General features: G+C 44.8%; 1 protein-coding gene across 1 annotated transcript in view; it reads right to left on the bottom strand.

The window, feature by feature from the left end:
• Positions 1–22,045, bottom strand: part of ZFYVE26 (zinc finger FYVE-type containing 26) — a 74,890-nt gene that overhangs the window by 20,606 nt on the left and 32,239 nt on the right. Inside the window, exons 16-30 of the mRNA XM_003797374.3 lie at positions 21,678–21,941; positions 19,084–19,203; positions 18,829–18,993; positions 17,427–17,645; positions 15,903–16,005; positions 14,339–15,084; positions 12,877–13,073; positions 11,871–11,975; positions 9,979–10,101; positions 9,420–9,596; positions 7,579–7,825; positions 6,190–6,288; positions 3,718–3,881; positions 2,602–2,738; positions 432–463 (exon numbers count right to left, since the gene is read on the bottom strand). Coding sequence (XP_003797422.1) covers positions 432–463; positions 2,602–2,738; positions 3,718–3,881; positions 6,190–6,288; positions 7,579–7,825; positions 9,420–9,596; positions 9,979–10,101; positions 11,871–11,975; positions 12,877–13,073; positions 14,339–15,084; positions 15,903–16,005; positions 17,427–17,645; positions 18,829–18,993; positions 19,084–19,203; positions 21,678–21,941 — 2,898 coding nt within the window. The remainder of the gene's footprint in view (positions 1–431; positions 464–2,601; positions 2,739–3,717; positions 3,882–6,189; positions 6,289–7,578; positions 7,826–9,419; positions 9,597–9,978; positions 10,102–11,870; positions 11,976–12,876; positions 13,074–14,338; positions 15,085–15,902; positions 16,006–17,426; positions 17,646–18,828; positions 18,994–19,083; positions 19,204–21,677; positions 21,942–22,045) is intronic.

Below are 22,045 nucleotides of genomic sequence, written 5' to 3'. Positions count from 1 at the left end.
TGGATCCAAACCTGCCAAGTCCAGTGTATGTGGCTGGTGCTGAGCTACAGGTGCCGAGTCAGGTGCATGTGTTTTAAATGAGTGGCTGGACCACTGGCTACTCTAAAAACTCACCTGTTGTGGAAGGCTATAGACAAAACTGTTAACAGGGAGGTAGGACGGGGTGAAGGGAAACCTAGGAAAGACAATTTGCTAAAAGTTAGGGACCAAATTCTTTGCTTGCTGGCCCTCAGTATGGGAAGCTTCTGGGACACTGAGAGGGGTTAATGATGAACCTCAGGGGACACTGGCTGATAGAAATGCCAAGTTTTCTTTGGCAAACAGGTTGGATGGAATTGCTTCAGAGTGTAGTAGCTTTAGCTGATGGTCTGAAGATACAGTCAACCTGAGGATATAAATGAAGAGGAACAGAGGATGGGAGTCAGCCTTACCTTCTGGTCGTCCTGCATTCCCCTCCGGTACACTGGAAACAGAAAGAAAAACAAAACGCCTGAATCATCATCTCCTCTCTGATTTCAGTTTAGTTTAGTCTAATCTTTTCTTTTCTTTTTTGAGATAGAGTCTCATTTTGTCACCCCTGGGTTCAATGCCATGGTGTCGTAGCTCACAGCAACCTCAAACTCCTGGGCTGAAGTGATAATCCTGCCTCAGCCTCCTGAATGGCTGGAACTATAGGCGCTTCTCACAATGCCCAGCTAGTTTTTCTATTTTTAGTAGAGATGGGCTCTTGCTCCTGATCAGGCTGGTCTTGAACTCCTGAGCTCAAGTGATCCCCCTGCCTCTGCCTCCCAGAGTGCTAGGATTATAGGCATGAGCCACCCCCTCCCCCAGCCGTTTAGTCTAATATTGATGTTTACTCTTATTTAAGTGCACTATCAGGGAATCCTCCATGACTCTTTTCTCTCCCTCACCTGCCATGGTCACTCACCTTGTCCTGTCTATCCCACTTTCTAACTATCCCTTTAAACGTCCCCATTTCTCTTCATCCCTGCCTCAGTGAGGGCTCTCATTGTTTATTGCTAGGGTATGCAACAGCTTCCTAATTGGTTCCCTTGATTCTGTCACCCTATTTCGTACTTTCTAGCTACAGCAAGCTTTTAAAAATGAAAGTCACACTATATTCCTGCTTAAATTGTTTTTGTAGTTCCTCAGGCTAAAAACAAACACCTCCTACATTTGCAGTTTGGCAAGGCCCTTTATGACTTGGCCTGGCTGTCTCTTCAGGCTGTCCCTCACCACTCACAACCTATGCTCAAGCCATAGGACAGTCCTTTCTGCTCTATGAATGACCCTGGTCAGCTTAGCTGGTGTACCAAACACCAAGTCCCAGGGTCACAAGCCAGAGCCCACATCTGGTACACAGGAAGCCGACTGGTCAAACCCAGCCCATGAGTTGCAAGCAAGCCCAAGCTTTTGTGCCATTGCTTCAGTCCTCATGGCTCAGCTGCCGGCCAGAACACTGAGCCTGAACCTGGGCCTGCCATCTACCCATTACCGGGTCCTTCTATGACCCGCATTTTCTCCTGCCCCTACCTTTGGGTGTGTTTTCTTTTGGCTTCTTTTCCTACTAACTCCTCATCCTCTAAGGCTTATCCTTCAAAGGGTTACCTTTTGGAGCCCTCCTACTGCCCAGGATGAGCTGTGTGTGCCTCCAGCACTGTCTTGATCAACAGCCTTGTGGCCTATCTCCCCATTAAAACAAAGACTCTCTAAGAGCAAAATTTTAGAATGAGAGAATCCCCACCAATTCTAACTGTTCATTTCAAATGTCAGCAGTATGGTGAACAGGTAATTCTTGCCCCCTCTAAGGAAGGGAGGGAGTGGTGCGCCGGAGTCCCAGAAACTGTAAGCTTGGAATATCTTCCTTCCTAGGAGATCAGTAATCGTCACGGTAAATAATGATCAAAAATGTTCATATTAATACAAACATAAGAATGTTATCGAGCAAAATATAAAACCTATTTAATCTGTAAATAAAACATGGAGAATTAAAAGTAATTTTGCTTGTGGATAGTTGCTTTGCCCCATATTCCCAGCTGCTCTAGGAGTCTTAGCTTCACTACTGCTAGAAGTAGTAGAAAAGATTGAGCAACACTAACCCAGAAGACATGGCCTCGATCTGTTTCACAAGAAGTATGAGCAATTTCTGACGGTCATCACCAGATGAACTATGTGTAGGGAACTGTGGGGGCCCTTCTAATTGCAGTTAACAAGCCAGCATGACTACCTAGATTAGGGCTGATGCAAGCAATGCCCAAGCACTCAGCAGGTGTGAAAGCATCCTTCTGAGTCCAGCTGAGATTCACTGCAGCAAGAGTGGCTGGGAAATAACGGAGTTGGTGGAACCAAGAACTCTGAAGAACCAAGAGTCTTGATTTCACAGAGGACATCAAGTCAGATGCTGAACACAGCTTCCTCTCACCACCACTTTCTCTCTTAGTAAGGTCAATCTACATGGCATTTCAGTGTGAATGTTGAATTGAGTATCTGTGTAAGTGTTTCAGATTTGAAACACTGTCCCTGACGAGCCCCTGAGGGGTGTAAGGACCTGGGGGAGGTGCGGTGGTTGATAAGAGCAGCAGCTGTGCTGCAGACACTCACTCTTTGTTGAAGTAATTATAGCACTGGTCACACACACGAGTGGGGTTCTCTCTACAGCCTTCCACCACCATTTTCTTAGTGGAGCAGGAGCTGCACACTAGCCGGCCACAGCGGCGACAGTGATGACGTCTGTTAAACTGAGGAATGCCATCGGGAAGAGAGGGAAGAGAAGGTGAGATAGTCATCAATCCACTTCTACTTGGTATTAGCCACTGGTGGCTTATTAAGCACACCAGGTGCTTGAGTCTCTACAGAAAAAGGACAGACCAGTACTTGCCCTCAAAAACTGACATTTTAAAATCTCTCTCAGCTGATGAGCAAAGGTGACAAGTCACGGACAGTTTCGCAATAGCTCCTAACATGTTCTACTTGTGTGTAGAGGCACTGTGTGGAGACACAGCAAAAAGCAGTGGGGAAGATGTGACTTTCTTGGCCAGTGAGAGTTACATTTCTACATGGTATTGATGATAGTGATGAAAAAATTTCCTTTTTTCAAAATACCTTTAAAGTTCTGCCTCATATTATTATGAGAGGGTGACAGAAATATTATTCCTCTTTTACGGATGGGAAGGAAACAGACACAGAGAAGTTCTATCCCCATGGTTTTCATCAGCACTGAGCTGACAGGCCAGGCAGCGACTGTGGTTAAGTATCGTGACATGTGTTACCACGCTTACTTCTGACAGCTCCCTGAACCAAATAATACATCATCCATAGTTTACAAGTGAGCACATGAGACTGAAAAAGTTTATGTTGCATCACTGTTAAGAGAACCCAGGTCCTCTGTCTCCTGAGCCAGCACATATAACCATCACAGAGGTCACCTTTTTACTGTGGAAGACATGGGAGCCTGAAACAAGATCCCCTGACCCTCGGTCACTCCTCCCGATTCTCCTGTTATCTCATGAGCATAGTAAAACTTTTAGAATTTAAGGCTATTTGAGGATGTCTACTGCTTGTTTGAATCCAGAAAGTACATTCTGGCCAGGTCATAGATAAGCCTAAAGTCTCAGGTTTGGCAGTTCTTCTGAAAATACCAGGAGGTGACACAGGTCTTAGACAAGAATTTTCCTTTTCTTTCCCTTGCAGGTAGAACTGGAGACCGGCGCTGCTTACCATGGTGAAGTGCTCCCTACAGCAGACCATGCAGGTGTTCTCCGTCTCGTCTGGGACCCACTGGTGCCTGGCAGGGGGTGTTGCTGGGGGCACAAATTCCAGCAGGGGCTGACTCGGTGGGAAACTTCTCTCTCTCACACTGGGGGACTGTACAACAGAGACACCTGGGAGCCAGAGCCAGAGTAAAAGGTGATCAGTATGCCAGCTTATACATAAAGATGGAATGATGGAATTTCACCATTTCACAGACCCTTATTGAAAATAACAGATCTAGTCGGCTAGGTGTGGTGGCTCACACCTGTAATCCCAGTACTCTGGGAGGCAGAGGCAGGTGGATAGCCTGAGCTCGGGACCTTGAGACCAGCCTGAGCAAGAGTGAGACCCTGTCTCTGCTAAAAGTAGAAGAAACTAGTGGGGCGTTGTGGTGGGCACCTATGTCCCAGTACTCGGAGGCTGAGGCAAGAGGATTGTTCGAGCCAAGGAGTTTGAAATACCTGTGAGCTATGACAGGGCACTTTAGCTTGGGGCAACAGAGTTAAAACCTTGTCTCAAAAAAAAAAAAAAATAGATCTAGTTAATGAGCATCGGTGGCTCTTCATGTCATAAAAGACTACTGGACATTGTGTGTCCCCTGATGGAATTATACACTGCCATCTCCCAAGTATACTTGCCAAAAAATACTAAGCCTCAGTCAAGTCAGCGTCTACCTAACTGCCAGTGTACTGGAAATTCAGATTGCCACAGACGTGCAATTAGCAAAACCTAGCAAGTGGGAAGTTCCATAGGACAAATCACTTAGTTTCCTCAACAAATAAAAAAGAGGTGTGTGTATGTGTGTGTGTGTGGGGGGAGGGTAATAAAAGAGAAAAGAGGCGGAGTGCCCATGGATCAAAAATGATTAAGACATATTAGCCAAATGCCATATGTGGATATTATTTAGACTTTGATTTTAGAAAAACCAACTTAAAAAAAATCTTTATGAGACAACAAGGGAAATTTGAATATTGACTGGATATTTGATAATAATAAATCAATTATTTGCTGTGAGTCTATATATTAAAAAGAGAAATTATTATTAATTTGTTTCTAGGTATAATAATGATGTTATGGTTTTATTTTATAAAAGCCCTTGTGTTTTATAAATTTGCATGAAAATATTTATAAATGAAATGCTATGTCTTGGACTTGTTTCCAAATAGTCCAGGGGAAGGATGTGAGAATACAGATGAAAAAAGAATGGTCATAATTATTGTAGCTGGGTAATAAGAATGTGAGTCTTTATCATACTACTCTCTCTCTCTCATATATTACAAATTTTTCACAATAAAAAACTTATATACATTGGGGTGGTGACTCATACTTATAATCCTAGCACTTTGGGAGGCTGAGGTTGGAGGACCACTTGAGGCCAGGAGTTTGAGACCAGTGTGGGCAACATTTACTGAGACCCTGCCTATACCAAAAAACAGAGAAATTAGCAAAACACAGTGGCACATGCCTATAGTTCTAGCTACTCAGGAGGCTGAGGTAGAAGGATCACTTGAGCGCAGGAGTTTGAGGTTGCTGTAAGCTTTGATTATGCCATTACATTTTAGACTGGGCGATAGAGTGAGACTTCCATCTCAAAAAAAAAAGCTGATATATATATATACACACATATATATGTACATATATATACATACACACACACACATATACACATGATGCATAGTACATGTATATATCTGTGCCATAGCTGTTTAGGCCACCTCATGCAAAGGCACTAAGCTGCTTATATGTACCTGCAAGTTTGAGCCCTCTCTCAGTGCTGCTGTTTACTGTGAAATATGGCTAATCTCAAAATATGAGCAGGAAATGCCATAGTCTGCTTTAGGTTATATAAGGAGATTTCTTGTCACCTACAAGAGCAACATTGGCTGGTCTCAGAAAGAGAACTGTCAAACAGAGTGATTCCTTGTTGCAACCAGAAGAAAGGGCCTTAGACTGCTACGTGGCCAAGCTTCCTCTGGGAGCAGGCATTGTGCAGGAGCTAGAGTCTGGGGGACAGCAGAGGTGGTAAAAAGGGTGACCCAGACATGCTGACGCCTTCAAGGAGTTGCACCCTGTGGGGGGTGACAGTGTGAGTTTTCGGGATAAACACAGTTGATCCTGATTATCTGTGAATTTGATTATTCACTAAAATTTATGTGTAACCTCAAAAACAATGCTCAGTGTGCTTTCTGAGGACATTCATGAATTTGTGAAAATTTTGAGTTGCCCAACTGCTGATGTTGTCTCAACCCTAAAAGGGGTTCTGTAATAGACATACTACCACAAACCATGAGAGTTGGCTGTATGTTGAATCTTTTGGGATGTACAAAGCTGGAACAAACCAAGAAAAACAGTAATGTCATAACCAGAAATGAAAAAAGAGGGGAAAAAAAGGTAAGATTAAACTAGAAAATATAGCAAATAGCCAGAAACCGTTCTTACCAGGAAGAGCAGCAGGAGAGAACTCTCCTGATGGTGATCTAGGGAGGGTCTCAGGGTCTGAAGACTGATGGACAATTTCCTGGAGGTGAATCACAGAATCTGTAGAGGGAAAATGCGGATAACTTATTGTCTTCCCATAAGCATCTTTTTTTTTTTTTTTTTTTTTTAGACAGAGCCTCAAGCTGTCCCCCTGGGTAGAGTGCCGTGGCATTACAGCTCACAGCAACCTCCAACTCCTGGGCTCAAGCGAGTCTCCTGCCTCCGCCTCCCAAGTAGCTGGGACCACAGGCGCCCGCCACAACGCCCGGCTATTTTTTTTGGTTGCAGCCGTCATTGTTGTCTTGGCGGGTCCGGGCTGGGGATTTGAACCCGCCACCTTAGGTGTACGCGGCTGGCGCCTTAGCCCGTTGAGCTATAGGCGCCGAGCCCCATAAGCATCTTTATTCACCACCCTAGGCATTTAGAACAAAGCTTTGTTTGCTTTACTGATTGTCATTCCATGATTCTACTAGATATAGAGAATGGTAGGCTGGGCACATGCTATAATCCCACCACTCTGAGAGGCTGAGGCAGGAGGACCACTTGAGGTCAGGAGTTCAAGACCAGCCTGAGCCATAGTGAGACCCCATTTCTACTAAAAATAGAAAAATGAGCAGGCATTGTGTTGGCGCCTGTAGTCTTAAATACTCAGGAGGCTAAGGCAGGAAGACTGCTTGAGGTTAGGAGTTAGAGACTGCCATGAGCTAGGCTGACACTGCAGCACTCTAGCTCTGACAACAGACTCTGTCTCAAAAAGAAAAAAAAAAAAGAGGATGGTATAGGTGCTTCCATTCTAAGCCAATAACATGAATGTTTCTTACATTGCCCCCCACTCCCCCAGCCCCAAACCATGTTTAGGCACATGAGATAATAAAGCAGGCACTAGGATTCTATAAAATCAATCTAAAATGCCCAGAAAGAAGACATTTAAACATTGTCCCTGGAGGGTAGGGAGTAGGGAAACAATGCTGGCTGAGTTAGCTCACATACAAGTGATATCTGACAGGATCCTAGGAACCATATCCTCAGTACAAAAGGATGGCACTTGACAGCCCACTATATCAAAGCCAGACAGGGACTATTTCCAGCATGTCTTATTTCCCAGAGCTTTACATTATAATACTAGGCATGCAGTGGGTATTTACCACTGTTTAATTCTGATTACTCCTATACTTCCTCCAAGACCAAGATCTCTCCTATTTATAGCAATAAAGATCTCTCTCTCTCTGAAGGTGTACCACATTCACTGTCTATCAACCCAAAATAATAAAAAAAAGAGAAATTTAAAACTAAACCTGGTATTTCCTCCTCCATGCAGGATTCCCTTCTAGGTAGAATGCTGGCAGTTACCTGATCGTTTCTCCCTCTGAGGGTATGGGAAGTCCAGGGCCTTCCCTGCATATCTGGAAAGCAGAGTGTCCACCTCGTCCATGGTGAAGCCAATGTCCTGCCCGGCCAGCAGCTGGTGCAGAGTTTGCACGGCCATGGTGGCCCAGTCCACCTTCATGTTCATGAGCAGCTGCTCCAGCATGAGCAGGGGAATAGCGGACAAGTGGGAATAGCTGGCCCGGTGCTGCTCAGGGAGGGTCAGCAGGACCTGTTTGTGGGATAGATCCATAAAGTAAAGAAAATAGTATACAAATTTCAGAAGAAACTTGACATTCTCATGGAAGAGGAAGGGAGCCAGAGGCCAAAAGGACATAGCCAGTTACTGAAATTGGGTAGCAGTCTTTTAGAAAGCAAGGCCCATCTTCATCTTCCAGGGTACTTGGGGAGTACTCCAGGCACCTGCACCAGACCAGGGCAGAGAGAAAGTACTTTAGGCTTTACAGTCTTAAGGTCTCTGTCTCAGTGACTGCACTCTGTCAGTGTAGCCTGAAAGCAGCCACAGGCACCTATGCAAATGATAGATGTGCCTACCTGCCAATAAGACTGGACTTACAAACGCAGGCTGGGACTAGATTCAGCTCATAGGTGGTACTCAGCTGAATCCTGGCCTACACCATCCAGGGATGGTTGAGTTCTCTTGACCCTTAATGCCACCATTCTGTCTATGTGAGGCTTTACTTAGAATGAGCAATATAAGGTGACGTCAGTGGACTGCTGAAATCTGGCACTTGCTATGCCTAAGTGATGCCTCTAAATCCCTTCAGGGGTCATGACCACTAGGTGTGAAATATATTCACTGGCTCTGCTCACTGCTACTTTCAAGGGTTCACCAACTTAGATACAGTGATTAAAAAAAACCTGTATCTTTTTCAGAAACATTTTATATAGTTTACCTCTTAGCAAGTGTGCCACTGGTTACATTCATGGCTCTCCTAACACTTGTTCCACATGTGGGGCAGAACACAGGACTACCAGGCAGAATAGAACAGTAGAATAATTGGCCAGAGGACCCCAATTCTCCCCAAACTCTCTTTAGAACAATGGAACAATTGGCCAGAGGACCCCAATTCTCCCCAAACTCTCTTTCACTGGATTATTTTTCCTAGTTTGTAATTTCTTCTACTACTGTCTTCAAGGTTTCACATCAAAGATAAGGACCTATTATCTCATCTACTCACCTAGACAATTAACCTTCCATTAGCACAGACTAGTGCAGGCGTCCTCAAACTATGGCCTGTGGGCCACATGTGGCCCGCCTAGGACATTTATCTGGCCCGCTTGTCCTGCTTAGTAGCTGACTCGTCCTGGGGCCCGCAGTCCAGCCCTCCAACGGTCTGAGAGACAGACCCCCTATTAAATAGACTGGCCCCCTATTTAAAAAGTTTGAGGACCCCTGGACTAGTGTATCAAGCAGTAGTTTTAAATCCTTACCGAAGAATCCCTTTGGAAGACGTCCATCCCTCTCTCAACACCAGTTTAAACTGATGTGGGGTGGAAGTCTACGACTGGTATTTTTTAAGTCTAGGTTATTCTAACATGTGGTCAGAATTGAGAAGGTTGGATATAGCAGATGCTGTGGAAAGCATGAAGACCACTTCAGAGAGCAAGGTCTAATTCACTGTGGAGGCAGGTAGGAGAAGGAACAGCAAGTCCCAGGAGACTCAACTAGGATATGGTGGGTTGCCAGGGTCAAGAGTATATAGCTCAGGCCAAGGATGGCAGGTGCTGGCAGAAGAGCCATTGAAAAGGCAAGTTCTGAAATGGAGCCCACAGCTCTCCCCCAGGGGTGCTTTTCCTCTTACCTTGGATCCCACATATAGTGCCTGGATTTCACGGTGTCGAACAGCAGTCAGTTGTCCATAGAAGTGGGTGGTGAGGTAGTTGGCCAAGAAGTGAGAAGTGGCCAAGCTGGGGTGCTGGTCAAGGGATTTCTCTGTGACCTCAAGGCACATGGTGGGGTCAGGGATTTTTTGCAGGAGCTGTTGCAGAGGGGAGAGGAGGAAGATGAGGCCTGCAGAGGAACTCTTAGACCAGCCCCTTTTTTGTTTGAGAAAGGAATATTAAGTTTATTCATTTTGGACTAACCATTTCTCTATATTCATTGTTTTTTTTTAACCACCCCTATAGCTTCCCAAAGGTACCATGGCTATGATGGGACCAGAGTTCAGCAGAATCCTGGTGCCAGCTGCCCCTCTGGATCCTAATGCAGGGTTAGGCGTCTTCTACCCAAGACGACTACATTGGCTTTTGAAGGACATGTAGGGGCAGACTAGACAGAGCATGGGATTCGGCAAGCAAAAATCTACCTGATTTGGCCAACCTTGTCCTCCCCCAAAAGAAGAGGAAGAATTGGAGGCTTACTTGCAGAGCCTTTTCATGATCTCCTCTTTCTAGAAGGTGGAGAAGATGCTTTTGATGTAGGCTGATTAAACGTTCTCTTGGAATGGGGTATAGGCAGCCCCACTCCTCACACAGCTCATACTCCTGGAAGGAAACACGGACACGTTCAGTCCTTTAAATTACTGGCCTTGTAGTCTCATCCAACTTTGCCTAATTATTCTTAGCAGTCTTAAGTGTGCTAAGCCCCAGGAATGTTTGGTAAGTGCTTATGGGAACTTCACTGTGGTACTGAAGTGAGATCATAAATTCAAAGGATGACAGTGGCAATGTAAAGTATGACAATGATTGGAGCAGGCTTACTATTAAAATCATTTTCCTCCTAGCTGTACTATAAAAAAGAAAAGCTGATGACATATGGCCACTGACACTTGGTGTTTGCCCCAGGAGATGAGGAAGCAGAAAGACTGAGAAGATCCTGATAAAGGAGACAGCACTGACTCAGCCGTAATTGTTGTCATGAGAAGGGACAGGCCCAATGTTCTTAGGCTTTTAAAAATTAAAAAAAAAGTTATTTTTTATATTATAAAATTTCTCTACTTTAAAATTTTGGCAATGAAATCAATATAAAATAGAAAAATTCTACTGATTAATACCGTACGGGCCAAACAAACATGTTGGTGGTTGGATTTTATGCCTGTCCCCTCTCTGTATTCCCAAACCCAATTTATGAGCTGTGGTTTGAAGTTTCAGAAAATGGAATTCCCAGGATTTTGTCCCAATATTCCAACGTGGTAGTATCTGGAATGCCCTCCCTGTGATCTGCTTGGGTTGCCTTCTTCAGGATGCTTCCTTGTTTCTCCGGCTGTGTTAGGGGCCCTGTCTGTGCTCCCACAATCTGGGCTCACTTCTGTCACTTCATTATGTTGCAATCACCTAGAGATGCATCTCACATTATCCCTTGCCCCCAAATTTGAGTACCTCCAGGAAAGGACTAAGTTTCATTACTTTTATTTCAGCACCATTCAGCACAGTGACTAACAAATAACAGCCATGCAAAAAATGTTTCCTGAATGAAAAAGCTTTTGAATGAGCATGTACATTTTGAACTATGGGAAAGCAGCTTTTTATTTTTTTTTGAGACAGAGTGTCACTATGTCGCCCTTGGTAGAGTGCCGTTCTGTCACACCTCACAGCAACCTCAAATTCTTGGGCTTAAATGATTCTCTTGCCTCAGCCTCCCAAGTAGCTGACTCTAGCCACAATGCCTGGCTATTTTTGGTTGCAGCTGTCGTTGTTTAGCAGGCCCAGGTTGGGCTCGAACCCATCAGCCTTGGTGTATACGGCTGGCGCCCTACTCACTGAGCTACGGGCACTGAGCCAGTAGATCAGCTTTTTAAAAGAGAGATAAAATCCTATTTAGTGCTTAAGTGGCTAATAAATACATGAAAAGATATTCAAATTAATTAGTAATTATGAACTATAAATTAAAACAATGAGATATCACCCTTTCGGCAAAAAGTAAAAAGTTGGACAATATAAAGACTGGTGAGGATTTAGAGCAGTAGGAACTGGGGTGGGAGTATAACTGGAGCAACCAATTTGAAATGCTATTTGGTAACATCCCAGTAAAGTCGAGGATGTCCAAGCCTGATGACCTAGCAATTCTCCTTCTCAGTATCTATTCTGTGCCTAGTGTACACAGTGTACAAAATTTCACATATGAGTATAAGGGTGCCAGTATGCAAGCATCAGTTGTATTATTCTCTGCATATATCTGTACATCAGCAAATTTCACAATAAAAAGGAGAAACAAATGGGGTGTAGTTATTTAAAAAATGTGGACACTGATGCATGGAAAGGGGTTTACACACCAGTGAAGGAGGATGCAGGGGGACACCACGGGGACATGGTACCTGTGCTTCCAGAATCATGTTCATGACAGCTGATGGGTCCTCCACACAGCAGTTCCTCAGGGTCTGCCAGTCACACCAGGCTGGGGAAGCCTGCAAACCTAAAACCTATGGGGAGGCAGGAAGATCCATCACACCACACTGTGGCTTCTTCCACCAATAAGTCATTGGTGTGTCCAGGGATGGGCCATCCCGAGACCTCTGCCCCAAAGTCAGGCAGTTAGAACTTGCCAAAAAAAGGAGAAAAAGAGCAAATGAGGCAAAGATTCCTCAGGGAGTACTATAAGGAGTATGGGCTGAGGGCATACTGAGGCCAGGGTTGGGGCCTGTCCTTGGTGAGGACAATTCTCAGAGAGTCCCATGCATCACAGATGGCTCAGCAGTCTGGGGTCACTTATCCCATGTTCCTCTACTCAAAACTCCACCCAAGATACTCTTCTGGCTTGAGTGCTCTGTGGATTTGAGCTCTGCATGAAAACTGCTGAGGAAGAATGAAAAGAAAACCTTTCACTTGCCATTTTCACTTCCAATGGTGGGGTTGGACTCTGTTCTCACAATGGAAAATTAGAATATATTTTATACTTGTTATGTAGCTGTGCCTCCTAAATCTGTCTCCCTGAGTCTCTTGAATATAATACATATCCTGTAAGAATATTTCACTTTTGAAATCATCACTGTCAGGCATCCTTTGAAAACAGCTCTTGGTATTTAGCTGAAATTTAAAACAATCATTCTTAAAGACATAGTATAGAAAAGACATATACATGTGAAAAAGTCTTTGGGGGTTGTAAAGGATCATCCCAATGTTATTTCTGTTATTTTTACCCTTTCTTGATGCAAACATGTTTAAAACTAGGAACAAATAACACAGGGACCAGACAGAGGCCTCTTCACTGTTCAACTAAGAACAGAAGCCAGATGCAAAGCAAAACCCAGAAAACCCCCCAAGCACAGGCTGGGGTTAGCAAGAGGGTGAGAAGCTATTTCCTTCTTGATGCGAAGCCTGTACCTTCTGATACACCCGCAGCTCTGCCAGCTTCCTCTGCAGCTCACACTTCAGTCCTTCTTGGACAGCTGTGTCTGAAATGCAGTAGGCCAGGATCTCCAGGCAAGACTCCAGGGGCCACCTGTCCACATACCGTAGGGCCAGCTGACTTCTCAGAGAAGCATCCTTCACAGGAAACAGGTATTGCCAACCTTCTTTGTCTAGAGGACAAAAAAGATGCCCAGAGGCAGCAAGCATGGCACCTGAAGGGAGAATCCAGGTTACTTCTTTGTTCCACTTCATAAAATAGGAGCTTGGAGGATCCTTCAGATCCATGTAATGTTAACTAGTTTTTACACTTGGAACCGTTATTGTCAGGGAGAAATGCTGTCCCCCTATGTTTCCCTTTATGTAAACTTGATCACAGTCATGGAACTTTCAGAAAGGAGAGGAGGAAGAAAACAGAAAGGAGAGGAGAAAAGAAGGAAGGAAGAAAGGAAGGGAGGGAGAGAGAGAGGAAAGAAGGAGAGATGAAGCTCTGTGCTTCTGGGCGAGCTGCTTGTACAGCGCTGTCTCAGACTCGCCTTCCAAGGGACTTTACTGTTCCCTGCAATGTCCACTCTGCACTGTACATAAACTACTTGCAAGTTATTTCTGGTAAACTAGTTTCACTCCCTGGAGTTTCTGTCGTCATTACTTAGTAGATCTCTTTCTCCCACACCCACTTCACAGCTCTTATCATGGAACTACTAAAGACTCTAAGCAATTAATACCACATAACCCAGCAATGGGTTTGTCTACTTTCTCAAGAAAGGATTTTCTTTTGTCCAAAGGGTGGCCAAGCCTCCCTCCTCCCCCCAAACCATTTCCTACAGCACACCCGACTATCGGTCTCCCCAGGGGCGTACTGTAGCTCATTGGCTTTCCACTCTGGTTACACAGCAAAATCTCCTGCAGAGCTTTAAAAGGAGGGGTTGTTAAACAGACCCACAATCTGCTTGTATTAGAAAGTTTTATTAGAATATAGTGATGCTTATTCCTTTGTGCACTGAATCTGGCTGCTTTACAGCAGAATTAAGTAGTTACAACCAAGACTGTGTGCCCTACAAAGTCCTTTACAGAAAAAGTTTGCTGACCCTTGTTTTACAATTAATGTGGGCCTGAACCCCATCCTGGGCCACTGCGGATTCAGCCCAGATAGTTGCAGTTTATAGAATTTCATGATTGTGATGTACAGGATTGAGAATATCGGTTATTGGTTACAAGTTTACGTAGTAAGTCAGACAGATTTGGGTTCCGAGCTGCTCTCCTATTTACCATCCTGGGCAAGTTTCCTAACCTCACTGAGCCTTGGTCTCCTCTCAGTAACCTGAGATTATGGTGGCACATTTCTCTAGAGTAACTGTGAGGATGAAATGTGATGATATGCTCACGGAATGCTAGCTATTACCAACGGAGAAGGAGGGAGGCACAGCTTTCTGCTTACCACATGCCACAGCACAGCTGAGGACTGCATCCTGTATGCTGCTCAAATCGTCCACATCTCGACCATACACTTCAGTGAGCCGAAGGGCCCGAGGCCAATCTCTAGCCACCAGGGATTCCTCAAATGCCTCAGCCAACACATCCAGGGCACTGGGAGAATGCAGGCCCAGAAGGACAGTAGAAAGACTGGCCTGCCCGCAGAGACTCCCTGCCAGACTCTGCCCCTGCTGGGAGGATCCTTGCAGGGGTTCCCAGGCAGCCAGGAGAGAGGCCTCAAGCATAGGGAATTGTTCCAGAAGGCGCTCACATTCCCGGGCCACCTGCTCTGCAGTCAGGGGCACCTCCCTGCGGCCACAAAACTCCTTCCATGATAGGCTGGGCTTGGTGACCTTTAGCCTTGGGGAAGCCCCCAGGCAGGCTACCACAGCCAATAACTTGGAGCGAGATTTCAGAAAGGCCAAGGTAGAGGAGGTGAGGGCTGGGGGTGATGAGTCCGTTGGGGAGGAGCAGGGCTTTCTTTCTAATGTGGGATTCTCAGCTGGCCTTAGGGAACTCCGTGTAGGAAGTGGGAGGTCATCTAGCCAGTGGGAGGTGTGCTGCTGGGTCAGGGTGCCTAGGCGGTTCAGGAGGAAGGATGTCTGCCGGCTTTGCTGCGAAGAGCAAAGAGCCAGGGGCTCACAGCAGCAGTTGACGATGACCTGTGGCACACTTAGGCTGAGACCCTCTCGACCTAAAAGGGCTGCCAGTCTGGAGGGAGGGAAGGAGAAGCCATGTGAGGCCTGCATACACAGGAACCATCACCCAATCTTATAATTTCCTTATACAGCAAATATAAATGAAGGTTCTTAGTTGTTTCCCTCTTTTTTATTTTAGTTTTTAAACACAAAAGATAGGCTATTAGATATACTGCTCTGTGTGTGCTTTTCTACTTAATAACTTAAATAGGCAATCTGATCATATCCCTCTACAGAGAAGATTCTCATTAATTTTGTAGCTATGTAATATTCCATTATGTGGATGAACCATAATTTAACTAGTCCCTTACAAGGGGACAATGGAGTTTTCTTATCTGCTGCTGTTACATACAAGCCTGGAATGAGATGTTTTTGCATATACAGCACTTACCGTATGTACATAATAAAGCTTCAAGATTAGTTCCCCAGTGTGAATTTCCAGGTCAAAAGTCACATGAATTTATAATTTTAATAGTAATTGACGAACTGCCTTCTCACAGGGGCTATGCCAAATTACATCCCACCAGGAATTTCTGAGAATGCTTGTTTTCCTATAGTCTAACCAACTATTCTGTTATCAAATTTTTGGATTTTTGACTACCCATAAAATGAAGAGTCACCCATTAATAACATACTTCCAAGACCAATGTTAGAGGTGTCGAGAGAGAGAGAAAGAAGGAAAGAAGGCACAATTAACTTTAATATATGAAAGTAAACGTAAACTAAAGTGAAGTGTGAAATCTTTACCCTCTGTACTGACCCCAAGCACAGGGGAGGCCTTGGCTTTCTTGATGAAATAATCAGAGAGATCTACAGCCAGCTGGCTCCTACCTGTCTGGGGGAACTTGTCTCTCAAGCAGGAGATGTGACACCAGTTGGGAAGAGCTCTGTTGCAGCAGAACAAAAGGATTTCCTACCTTGATGTCCGCATGATCTGCAAAGGTATAGAATATGACCTTTATTTGCACCACTGACTGCGAAAGTTCAGAGCCCTGTTTCCTAGAATCAGTGAAAAAGTAAAGTCTATGTGAAGATAACATTGACAGCCCTGTTAATTCACTCTCAGCAAAGTCTTCTCTCAACATGACACTGACTACAAGTTTATCTACACCTTGCCATTGCTCTACAGACAAACGCACAGACACCTCACTCTTGCTCTCTTCAACTCAACTGAAGTGCCTGTAGTACTTGCTCTGGGGAGTCAAGCAGGATCTGGCTCTCACATCAGAGATAAGATTCCTCTGTTGAGTCATTCAGTCATTTTATGCAGAGACATTTACACCAGAATGTTTACTGCAGCTCAATTCACAATTGCCAAGTTGTAGAAGCTGCCCAAATGCCTATCAACTCATGAATGGATTTATAAACTGTGGCATATGTATAACATGGAGTACTAGTCAGCCCTAAGAAAAGATGGAAACTTTACATCTTTTATGTTTACCTGGATGGAGTTGAAACACATTAGTAAAGTATCTCAAGAATGGGAAAAAAGTATCTAATGTACTCAATAGTAATATGAAATCAGTATGCAAATAACTACATGCCCACATGAATGATTAAACACAGGTATAGTCTAGCAAGCGGGAGGGGTGAATAGGGAGGGGAAGGGGAGAGGCGGGAGGGCGACTGGGGGGGATCTCACCTAATGTGCACAATGTGAGGGTACTCAGCACACCCCTGGTAAAGAGCTCAACTACAACTTGAACTTCACCTTAGAAGTGAAAACAATATAACCTAAAAATTTGTATGCTCATATTAATTTGAAATTAAAAAAACAGAATAAAAAAAGATTCCTCTGCTGAGTCCTCAAATCCACAATGGACTGAAAGTCTGATAAGAGCTATTTCTTAATCACTATTTCCATGAAAATCCGAGTATTCCTGTGTGCTATACAACTATCCTAGCATAAAGGTGAATAAAATAGACATGAATGAGAGGAGGATGTTAAAAACCTGGTGTCGGCTCGGCGCCTATGGCTCAACCGGCTAAGGCGCCAGCCACGTACACCTAAGGTGGCGGGTTCGAATCCCCAGCCCGGACCCGCCAAACAACAATGACGGCTGCAACCAAAAAATAGCCGGGCGTTGTGGCGGGCGCCTGTGGTCCCAGCTACTTGGGAGGCGGAGGCAGGAGACTCGCTTGAGCCCAGGAGTTGGAGGTTGCTGTGAGCTGTAATGCCATGGCACTCTACCCAGGGGGACAGCTTGAGGCTCTGTCTCAAAAAAAAAAAAAAAAAAACCTGGTGTCCTTGGCTACTACTGGACTTAGATTCTCTCTTCATTGAGCACCTGTCCTCTGCCTTGCCCCGAATGCTTGCAGGCCAGTCATGACTGTTTCCTCTCTCTTGCTACTCACCAGGCTCAGAGCTCAGACTCTGAAGGAGAACTGCAGCCAGGGTGCTGCAGTAACTGAAGAAGGTGCCCATGTAGTCAGTTTGTTTGCTGCCTGCCGGGGTCTGCTTGCCCAGGATCCTCTGGAGGAGCTGGGTCTGGATGTACACAGGGTGGGTCTCTGCCCCAGGGGCTTTCTGGGCTGTCTGCTCCACCAGGGAAGAGAGTGGAGGACTCCTGAGCTCTGAGAGAAGTATGGCAAGAGAAGGGACAAAGACTTTATTTTCAGTCTGCCAGCTTTGGGTCTGGGCTGCCTGTAGACTGCATGAGGCATCCAACAGCTTGGAGGCTGCACTCACAAGGCAGATACATATAAAATTCTGTCACCTGGACACGTGGTACTTGGCCAGGAAGAGCTCTGAGTCTGAAGTGTGTAAAATCACTCCAGGCATATAGTTTTATTTTTACCCTGGTGTCTCTGGGGTGGAATGGCTTTATGAAGAGCACATCAATCTTTTGCGAAAGGGTTGATCAATATTTACCGAGTACCTGGTCACTTGCTTGCCAGAGGTAGTCTCCCTAGAACCTCCAGCATGGAATAAGCCATGCTTAATTTTTTCATTCTTAATAAAAACAATGTTTCAGTTAACGACGTGTTAACCATCCTCTCAGTTAAGAAGTAAGTATCTTGGCTTGGCACCCATTGCTCAGTGGTTAGGATGCTGGCCACATACATCGAGGTTGGTGGGTTTGAACCCGGCCCCGGCCTGCCAAACAACGACAACTGCAATAAAGAAATAGCCGGGCATTGTGGTGGGTGCCTGTAGTCCAAGCTACTTGGAGGCTGAGGCAAGAGAATTGCTTAAGCCCAAGACTTTCAGGTTGCTGTGAGCTGTGATGTCACAGCACTCTACTGAGGGTGACATAGTGAGACTCTTGTCACACACATAAAAAGAAGTTAGTATCTTATCAGGAAGTCTAGAGGGCAGGGCGCGGTGGCTTACGCCTGTATCCCTGTATCGCGTAGCACTCTGGGAGGCTGAGGTGGGTGGATCACCCGAGCTCAGGAGTTTGAGGCCAGCCTGAGCAACGGTGAGACCCTGTCTCTACTAAAAATAGAAAAACTAGCTGGGCGTTGTAGCAGGTGCCTGTAGTCCTAGATGCTCAGGAGGCTGAGCAAGAAGACAGCTTGACCCCAGGAGTTTGAGGTTGCTGTGAGCTATGACGCCAGAGCACTCTACCTGGAGCACAAAGTGAGACTCTGTCTTAAACAAACAAAAAAAAAGGCAGGGGAACAGGTGAAGTTCATCTACAAGACATGCCGTAGCTAACTAAAGGGCTGCCTAAACCTCTGCTCCAAAGTACTCCTTCACTCTCAGCGCCTTTCCCCAGTTCAGCACTTCCCTGCCGCCAGGAGATGCCCCCACCTGGCAGCTCCAGTGCCACTCTCAGTGACTGGAGGACCTGCTCCAGCTGCTGGGAGAGAGTGGTGTGGCTGGCGATGCAGTCCTCGCTGAGGCTGGGCCAGCACGTCTGAAGCAGCTCTGCAATGCTGCACCGTGGAAAGCCTCCTCCCTTCTCTTCTATGCTCTCTATGGAAAGCAAATGAGAAAGAAAGTGAGGTCTGCTGCTGACCCAACGCTCCAAGTCCAGGAGGAAAAAACGGGACAAAAACAATTCACCTGATTTAGTCTGTCCGGCTGACATAAGTGGATAATTGAGAATCTTACTGATTTGCTGAAGAACAACTGGAAAACCTCGAATGCCATCAGCATTGAGAAGTACATGGTCTAACCGTCGACCTGGAAATAGATGAAGGAAGAGAGAATGCAAAAATATTAATAATAAAAAGTAAGGTATTTTTAGTCCCATGTTTACTTCTAAAATTTGACCTTCTCTAATATATGAAGGTCATATAGGAAGAAATATATGGTGTGCCATTTTTGGTGACAACCAGCATACCTGGCTTATTCCATGCTTGAGGTTCTAGGGGCCTACCTCTGGCAAGATGCCTCAGCTGTCAGCAGCAGCAGATTCGGAATCTCTGGCCTTCCTATGGAATCGCTGTTCCAAGCCAACCGGGCACTTTGGATGGATTTGCCTTGCTACTGGCCTCAGCTGTGGACTTCAGCTGGGATCGCATCTGTTTTTCTAATTGCTTTAAATGATACCTTGACACTAACTAGACTTACAAGTAACTTTATGGATAAGGATTATTCCTGACACCCCTGCTATACCTTCCTATACTTGGGATAATCTAGAACACAGTAGGTACTAAATCAATTCCTAGTTGATTGATGTGAAACTGTTTCACCTGTTAACAGCTTGAATACTATCTCTTTTCATTTTAGAATGTAAGTATTAGATAGGAGGAGGCAAATTATATTAGACAAAAACAGCATTGTGTAAGCCACAGTATACTCTCTTAAGAAGTGATTTGGAGAGGGGTTTAGAAAAGAGTTAACAGAGCAGTCTAAGACTATTATCCTTCAAAGGCTTGCCTGCAAGGACGTCCTTGGCAGGCATCTGTGGACTTGACTGGTAGACAGTTTCCTACACTGATATAAAACTTTACCTAAATAAGGAGTGCATCACTGGGCCTAAACGGCTTATATAATGGAACACCTACTTTCCTTCTGGGAGTCTGGAATTTGTTACTTGCTAGGTAGAGGATGTCTCTGTCATCAGTCCCAGCAAAAACCTTGGGCCTCAGGTCTCCAGTGAGTTTCCCTGTAGACAAAACCTTTCAAGTGTTGGTACAACTCACCAGTGGAGGAATACCATGTCCTGCACGACTCTACAAGGACCAGACTCTCGAAAACTTGTGCCTGATTTCCTCCAGAGTTTATCCCATAAGCCTTCTCCCTTTGCTGATTTTTGCTTTGTATTTGGTGGCTGAAATAAATCTTCAGTTTGAGTATAACTACCATACTAACAACGGAAGGTTATCAATAGTCTACACCAGTGATTTTCAACCGGTGTGCTATGAGAGGATCTCAGGTGGGCCACAAAAATTTTTAAAGATCATTAATTAAATTATTTTCAAAATAAGTTCAAAGCACCATAAGTATGTGAAGTTTGTTTGTTTGTTTGACACAGAGTCTCACCTTCTTGCCCCTGTAGAGTACCCTGGAGTCATAGATCTCAGCAACCTCAAACTCTTGGGCTTAAGCAATCATCTTGCTTAGCCTCCCAAGTAGCTAGGACTATAGGTGTCTGCCACAATGCCTAGTTATTTTTTAGAGACTGGGTCATACTCTTGTTCAGGTTGATCTTAAACTTGGAAGTGCAAACAATCCACCTGCCTTGACCTCCCAGAGTGCTGGGATTACAGGTGTGAGCCACACTGCACCTAGCCAGTATATTGTTTTTTAACTTTTTTTTTTTAATCAATGTTATTTAAGTGTGCCACATAAGTTTAACCAGAGCTTCAAGTGTGCCATGAGATACAAAAGGTTAAATAAAATGTCCATACAGAGGGTGCCCCCAAAATGTATACACATTTTAAGAGATGTTATCTATGTATTATTACTATTTATTTATTTTTTGCAGTTTTTGACTAGGGCTGGGTTTGAACCCTCCACCTCTGGCATATGGGGCTGGTACCCTACTCCTCTGAGCCACAGGTGCCACCCTATGTATTATTATTATTTGAAGTTGAATTGAATTGTGGGAGTAATGTGTAGTATGACATTTGCTCAAAACATGGTGTTAATCAAATGTTGGTGTCACTGTGAGACAAGCAGGACAGTCAAAGAAAATAGCACAGTTGTCGTTTGAGGAACACAAGACCATTTTGAAGTGGTATAAGAAATGTGAGAACATTGTGGAAGGACAACCACAATGGAGGCCTGAGTATGGGGAACCTTAAAGGATGTGGCGTACCATAGGAAACTGGCTACACCGATGGAAATTATAAGCAGACGTGTTGGTCAGTGTTGCTCAGTGGTACTTGTGGTAATCAGACTGTCTGGATGCTGACAGTAACCACTTTGAGTACCTCTTGTACAGAAGTCAAACATGACTAGTATTCATCTTTTGTTAATAGTATATACTGAGTATTACAACTTTTAATAGTTTTTTTCTTTTTTCAGTGTCCATTTTTGGCACCCACTGTATTTACGTCATCAGATTGAACATGAGGACATTTAACTAATAATTCTTCTCTTACTCCTCCCTCCTCCAATAACTCCTCTCTTCTTGTACAATTTATCAAGGCTCTGATATCCATGTCCTTATTTGAGAATAAAGGATGCAGCTGAAGAAGCATGCTCACCCCGGCTTTCAAGGCTACTATTCAGACGCCGTTCAGCCGTTTCCAAGAGCTGCTTGCAGGTTTTCCAGAGCTGGCACTGGGAGCAAGCGAGGTCAAATGCAGCCATAGCAGGGGGGCTGAGGTCTTCCAGAACCTCTCGCAGGGGGGCAGTGGGCTCTACCAAACTTGTGCTTAGCCAGAAGTCCTCCTGGAGTGTGGGGATGGGGTCTGCAGAGCTGTCCAGCAGCTTGTCGGTCACATCAGAGATGGAGTAAAACACCATTCCTGGCCACCAAACAGTGAAAGAAAAAGCAAGTGGTTAAAACGATTCATTCCAACTATCACTTTCTTTAGGAAAAGTAGTTACTTTTTTCTTTTTTTTTTTTTTT

Source organism: Otolemur garnettii, unplaced genomic scaffold, assembly GCF_000181295.1.
Source record: "Otolemur garnettii isolate 467f Iridium unplaced genomic scaffold, OtoGar3 scaffold00115, whole genome shotgun sequence".
NCBI lineage: Eukaryota > Metazoa > Chordata > Mammalia > Primates > Galagidae > Otolemur > Otolemur garnettii.
The sequence above is the reverse complement of the archived record's forward strand: the minus strand, read 5'-3'. Positions and strand labels throughout refer to the sequence as shown.